This window comes from Otolemur garnettii, unplaced genomic scaffold (genome assembly GCF_000181295.1).
Source record: "Otolemur garnettii isolate 467f Iridium unplaced genomic scaffold, OtoGar3 scaffold00133, whole genome shotgun sequence".
Classification (NCBI taxonomy): domain Eukaryota; kingdom Metazoa; phylum Chordata; class Mammalia; order Primates; family Galagidae; genus Otolemur; species Otolemur garnettii.
Genome location: NW_003852528.1, coordinates 2,340,994 through 2,348,112, shown reverse-complemented (window position 1 = coordinate 2,348,112; position 7,119 = coordinate 2,340,994). Strand labels below are relative to the sequence as shown.

Genomic DNA, 7,119 nt, shown 5'->3' with positions numbered 1-7,119 from the left:
CTGTATGTGTGTATGTGTACACACCTGGTATCTGTCTGTATGTGTGTATGTGTACACACCTGGTATCTGTCTGTATGTGTGTATGTGTACACACCTGGTATCTGTCTGTATGTGTATGTGTACATGCCTGGTATCTGTCTGTGTACATATACATACCTGGTTATCTGTCTGTATGTGTAGCGTTTGTCTCTGTGTGTGTGTATGCGTACACACCTGGAGGAAAGCCTGTTGGGGTGAGTCCTGTCTGATTGGGCCACTTAGGAGTACTACTCTCTTGACTAAAGGAAATTAACATCCTATCATAACATTGCTTTAGGCTCTAAGAAAAGATGGCCCTTGAATGGTTCCTTAAATTGTTATACTTTTTTCAGTTTAATTTGTTTTGTCAATTGAACTAGTGACGTTAACTTGTGATGTTTAAAATCTTTTACAAACCTCAAAAGACAATTTCAGCTAGATATGAAATTAGATATGAAAACATTGGCTTCTATCATGATGGATGGTTCTCCAAATACATTAGGTCAAAAATACAAAGTTTCTGGCATTTTAAAATAAGAGGCTGTTGTTTCTCTTATTGCTTTATTTCACTGTATGAAACATGACAATGTTGTGCTCAGTTTTCTGAAGCAGTCTCTATGAAAAGAGACATGGATACATGTCAGGATCAGCCAGTGTGCACACCAATGCTGTGAATCACCAGTGTTTGAAACTGTCAAATAGAAGACAGGAATTTATTGATCTTGCCCTCTTAGCCAATGCTCATTTTGGATGTCACTAAAGGGTTTTATAAAGATTTACTTTCTGTTAACTGCAGTTCAAGATTTTCTTGAAACAAAAGGAAGCTTGCTAAATAATTAATAATTAAAGTAAAAAACTGGCATCGTGACTGTTTTCTCTTTGATGTTATATTACATATGAATGAGCTAAATTTGAAGCTCAGGAAGACCATTATGGCTGGGCATGGTGGCTCACTCCTGTAATCCTAGCACTCGGAGAGGCCAAGGCAGGGGGATAGCTTGAGTTCGAGACGAGCCTGAGCAAAAACCGAGACCCCATCTCTACTAAAAATTGAAAAACTGAGGCAAGACGATCACTTGAGCCCAAGAGTTGGAGGTCACTGTGAGCTATGATGCCACAGCACTCTACTCAGGGCGACAGCTTGAGACTCTGTCTCAAAAAAAAAAAAAAAGAAAAAGACTGTTAGACCCTTATATGTGATTGATTTAAGCAAGTTTAAGGGTTTATACTGATATGGAAACTTCAAATTACAAATCAATAATGATAATTTTAACACATGCATCATTATGTGTAAGTTTTTTTTAGTAATGTGTCTTTCTGTCAGTGTGGCTAGAGTGCTGTAGCATCATCTTAGCTCACAGCAACCCTCAAACTCTTGGGCTCAAGTGGTCCTCTTACCCCTGAGGCCTGGGGGAGGGGGACAGAAGGCTGGGGGTGAAGGCCTTCTTAAAACACATGGGAAGCATCTCATTGCAATCCTGAACGGCATTGGATTAGTGTATCCATTTGTGTTATCCACTTCTCATGTCTTTTGAGTAGGCTGCTCTATGTCCCAAATGCCCTTTCGTTTCTAAAACTGAAAGTGATTTGTAGGAAATATACAACAGGAATCCTGGTCCAGGTTTTCAACCATCTCCTTTCCCAATCTTCTCATTCAGGCTGGAGTAATGGGTCTCAACAAGGGTGCTTCTATACCCCACAGTGGACATCTGGCCATGTCTGGAGACATTTTTGTTTGGGGTGGGGTTTCCTGGCATTTGGTGGTGGTGGGCAGAGTCCCGGGATACTGCTCACATCCCATGGCACGTGGGACAGCTGCTCCCAGCAACCAAGAATGAACTGACTCAGGACGAAGGTCATGGTGAGGCTGAGAAAGGCTGGGTGACAGGGACAAAATAAGCCAGCAAAAGATTCCCACTAGCTACATCTGCAAGAAAAGTTTTATTCCATGAAAATAGAGTTAAAGGCTCGGCGCCTGTGGCTCAAGCGGCTAAGGCGCCAGCCACATACACCAAAGGTGGCGGGTTTGAATCCCCAGCCCAGGCCCGCCAAACAATGATGGCTGCAACCAAAAGATGGCCAGGCGCTGTGGCAAGCGCCTGTGGTCCCAGCTACTTGGGAGGCTAAGGCAGGAGACTCGCTTGAGCCCAGGAGTTGGAGGTTGCTGTGAGCGTGATGCCATGGCACTCTACCCAGGGGGACAGCTTGAGGCTCCGTCTCAAAAAAAAAAAAAAAAAAAGAAAAGAAAAGAAAATAGATTTAAAAATCATGTTCTAGCCTTTTGTACTTTTGTCCTTGACATCATTGCCTCTACTATTTCCTGCGTCTTCAGCTTACTTTTTATTCTATCTAAGTGCACTAATTATGCAAATATACCTTTGTTTTTAAACAGGGGAAGAAAAAAATTGATTTGACATCAAAAAAATGAAAAGAAGATCCAAAATATATAGAACACTTAATATGAAATCAGTTAAAGATTTATTTTTCAGTGGGAAAAATTAAAACCACATTGCTCAAGTCTTTCAACATTTCATTTTTTATTTTTCTAATAGTTCATTCTTTAAAAGAAGTTAACAACTTCAATTCCAAATATAAGGATTAAATAATGCAAATGAAAAGCTGTCATTTTCAGTGAAGCTATTGCCTAATTACCCTGGAAAAAAGTTTTCTTACGACGGAACTGATGCAAAAATCCCTTAGAAAAGCTTCATTTGTAGCCTGTAAAGAGTCTTCTTAAGGTCACTTTTACGTCTAGACCATCCCCTTGTTTCCAGTGAAAGGTTCTGCTTGGTAATGGCTTGTGGTTCCACAGTGTTTTGTGTATGAAAAGCGCAGACTAAGATACTACTGACTGAAGTTGCTCCCACTGCAGACTCTGCCATGAAAGGAAGTCCCAACACTGTCACATTTCCCCTTAATCTTCAGCAAGACACATGAAAAGAAAACCCAAGTCCCACCTTCACCTTTAGTTGGATCACGGTTTTCAATGGCGTTCAGAGGCTGCTGTGCCATCAGACATGGCCCCTCGAGGCCCAGTGTGCTTATTTATGGAGTACTCTGCAGGTTCTGGGTGTTGACCCCAGGCGGGCCAGGGCTCTGCAGGCAGAGGCATCTGGTGGTGGCTGGGTGCCTTTGGTGAGCCATGGCACAGAGCACCGAGGAGCTAAGTGTCTACCGCGGTCTTCTCTCGGACGGCAGGGGAAGAAGCAGCGCTCCAGACAGGACAGAGAGAAGCCTGTGGACAGTGCTCTCCAGTCACCAGCCAGGTGCCTGTCCAGGGTTGGTGTCTACTGCTGGGACAAGAGTGCACTTCTATTTGCTTTCATTTTTTCTAGACGCTTCACTAAGTGGCCGTTGCTCACCTCAAGCTCTTCTGTTTTATCCAATGCAGAGCGGAGCTGGAAGCAGAGGAAAGGCAGTGAGCTCTGAGGAACTAGTTTCCTCCAAACATAAATCACCATGACTCCAATCCTACTGAAAAATACAAGCATAACTTGGACCCACGGAAGTGCTAAAAATACATGCATGTGTGTATGTGTTTCTTAACTGAGGAGGTAATACAAGGCCCGTGATTCTGGCATCATGAGCGACTAGGGGAACCTTCCTCCTCTGAAACAACTGGACCCAGACAGGGCACAATTGTGGGGATCCTCAGGGTCTCACAAAAGGTAAGTGAGACAAATAAGCAAACAGAGACAGTCAAGAGCTCAGCCTGGCCCAGCTGGAGGAGGTGGTCCTCCACAGCCCCGGGCAGCCAGCAGAAAGGCTTCTGCAGCCAGAAACCAAAGTGGGGCTATCTGAGGCCAAGATGCTCACACCTGGCAGCCAGGGCCCCAGCACCTGGGAGTCAGGGCAGGAAGGTGAGCAGCAGAAGCCATATTAGCAGGAGCTGTCTGGATCCCAGGCGGCAGGGCAGAGTGGAGGTGCCCTAGGCTGGAAGTACTACGGGCACATAGCAGTGGAGACAGGGATTATTACCACAGAGTCTGTGGCTCAGCTTCGACCCAAAACCCTCAAGAAGGGTGACTTGGGATCCTGGGACAGAAGTCCTTCCGTCCATCACCAAGAAGCAGAACCAAGTCCTCTGTGACTGCAGGAAATTTCCCCAAGTCAGGCCTGGAATGTTCCTACAAACAAAAACCAAGGATATCCTCACAAAACACTACATCCATGAAGGGGAAAACCATTTGAGTGAGAGTCAAATGAAGAAATAAGCAACAGAATTAGATGGGATCCCAAAGACTGAACGTGTTTCAGTTGTCAGATACAGAAAACAGAGTAACTGTCAGGAAATGTTTTAAAAAATAGGTTATAATTTAAAAAGAAAGCACACATATAACGAGAAACTATCAGGAATAAATGTACTTTTTTCCTTTTAAAAAAGGTAAACTGGAAAATCTATGCAAAAACAATTGACTCTGTTTCTTGTCTCTTACACATTAGAGAGAGGTAAGGTGGTGGAAAGTATAAAAGAGAGATGGTTAAAAAAAGTAGAGGTTGCAAGGGGAAGGCCTAATAACCCTCTGATTAGAGTCTAAAAGGCAAAAGCAGAGAGACCAGGAAAGAGGAACTATTTAAAGAGCTAATGGTTAAATACTTTTTCAAAATTGATTTTAAGAAAGAATTCATGGATCCAAGAAACACTATATATCCTAAGCAGAATAAATAGCAGTAAAGCCACATCTAACAGATTAGAATAAAACTGCAGAAAATCAAAGATGAAGGATTTGGAAGAAGCTAAAGAGGGAAGAAATCAGGTTACCTATGAATGTCCCACAGTTAGAACTACAGATTCCCCAGCAGCGTCAGTGGAAGCTGGAAGACGGCAGTTAGCATCATTGAGAAAGCGGTCTTAGAGCTGCACATCCCTCACTACTACTGCCCAAGAATGAGGGTGAAAAAAAAGCATTTATAAACAAAAACTGAGGGGATTCACCACCAAGAAGGTCGCTCAAATGATCTACAAGTACAGTGTAAGATACCAACTGGAAAGACGGGTAAATTGGCAAATGTGTAGATATTTACAACCAACTGTCTGATGAGTGGGATTTTAAAAGGTGCAAATATGTATGTGTGGCTTTGGGTGCATACAGCACATGCGTGTGTAAACGTGTGTGTCAGGAAGGGGACTACAGCCACGGTGCTACAGGAGGGGGGTAGAGACACTGTTCAACTTTAAACACTTTTAAAGTTAAATACTAACAATATCCCAAGACTGATCACCCAAAGAACAAAAATTGAATATAGATTTTAAATTTGGAGAGAGAAAAAGGACATAAAGAAGGCAGGACAAATGGACATCTGCAGTAGGACAGTAGAAATGAGTCCAGCAATACCAGGAATAGGGAACTAAGGGCTCTAGTGGAAATGCACAGATTTCAGATTCAATACAAACAACTACCACCTGGCTCTATGCCTCTCAAAAGAAACAACCTAAGGTGTAACCGCACAGAAAAGACTGAAGGCAAAGGGATGGAAAAATCACAAGTGGACAAACGCTACCCTAAAGAAAGCCAGTGCTGCCACATTAATAACTGGCAAGTGAACACAGGGACCAAGAAACACAGGTCCCTGCATGACAATGGAAGGAGCCCTCAGCAAGGGGACGTTAGGGATTTTAAACAAACAGCCTCAAAACTTATGAGCAAAACCTGACAGAGAAACAGGGAGAATGAGATAAATCTACCACCATCTACCTACTAAAGAAGTTGTACGAATCTCTACCAGTTACTGTGAGTGGCAGCAGACAAAGGAATACCCGCTTGACAGGTCTGATCAATGGCGGAACACAGAACTCTGCATCTGTAAGTCAGAGACTACACATGTTTCCTAAGCATGTTTGAGACGTGTACAAAAATCAGTCATGGATCAGGCAAGTATTGAGCAAGTTACAAATAAAATCCAAAGGCCAGGTATGGTAAAGACCATGTTCTCTGATTGTAGCTAAATTAAGCTAGAAAGTCAAATAAGAAAAACTCTCATGTTTTAAAGAAAGCCTATTTCTACATAACTCATGAGTTAAAGTAGAAATCGTAATGGAAATCTGGAAATACTTAGAATATGGTAACTGAAACGGCCCGCATCAACGTGTGTGGGATACAGCCAGAGGTGTGAAAGGATGACCCCAGAGTCTGGGGGGAGACGGACGCTTTAATGGTCAGCTGGGTCCAATCCTGCAGTGAGACTGACCCCTGAGCATCTAAGGCAGGTGATCCTGCTAGAACGGGCCAGGGGTGTGGGGCCTCAGGGAAGGGAGAGGATCTAAGGCTCTGAGTACAGGGGGCTTTTTTAGGGGTCACCTCTTTGCTTTTAAGGGGATATGGACTGAGTGGCATGGGATGGGGAATGTGGGTGAAGAAAAGATTTTTATAGAGGAGAGAAAGAGCATCCCTGGGCTCTTCTCTACTGCACTCGCCCATGTGAGAAGGCCACCACTTCTTGCCTGGAAGGGCGCCATCACCTCCTTAGGGTATCTCTGAATATCACTGAAACATAAGTCATCTCTGCACTCACTGGGCCCTCTGTGTGGAAGGACTTTCTCCCAGTCTCATGTCACTTGCCCCCTACCAGCTTCAGGTCTGTCCTCATATGTCACTAGAAGGGAAGTCATCCTTGGCCACCTCCTTAAAACTGCACCAGCCTGAGTTACTACTGCGCCTTGGCCCCTTCCTGGGCATGGGCCCTTCTGTCCCCCAGAGGGAAGGTTCTAAGAAGGCAGAGGCTTTGTCCCCAGCACCCAGTAGATGCTGTAAGTATCTGCTGAACAAACAATTTTGTCAAGTGTCTTTAGTAGGTAAAATATGTATAATTTTTTTTAAGAGCTTGGAAGCATAGAAATTAGTGAATGTGACCAGCAGGTGGCCTCAGAGCAGCTCAATTTCCCAGGAGGCACTTGTGGTGAGCTCAGTCCTGGCCTCACCCCTGCACCACCACCTGGCGCTGCACCACAGTGGGTCCACCTCTCCCAGTTCCTGGCCTCACCCCTGCACCACCACCTGGTGCTGCACCACAGTGGGTCCACCTCTCCCAGTTCCTGGCCTCACCCCTGCACCACCACCTGGTGCTGCACCACAGTGGGTCCACCTCCCCCAATTCTTGGCC

At 44.4% G+C, this 7,119-nt stretch overlaps 1 protein-coding gene across 2 annotated transcripts in view; it reads right to left on the bottom strand.

Annotated features, from left to right (window-relative positions):
• Positions 1 to 2,533: 2,533 nt before the first annotated feature.
• Positions 2,534 to 7,119, bottom strand: part of LRRFIP1 (LRR binding FLII interacting protein 1) — a 151,705-nt gene continuing 147,119 nt past the window's right edge. For both annotated transcript variants that reach the window (XM_003798233.3, XM_012810419.2), the window contains one exon: positions 2,534 to 3,416. In XM_003798233.3, coding sequence (XP_003798281.1) covers positions 3,306 to 3,416 — 111 coding nt within the window. In that variant the 3' untranslated portion in view covers positions 2,534 to 3,305. The remainder of the gene's footprint in view (positions 3,417 to 7,119) is intronic.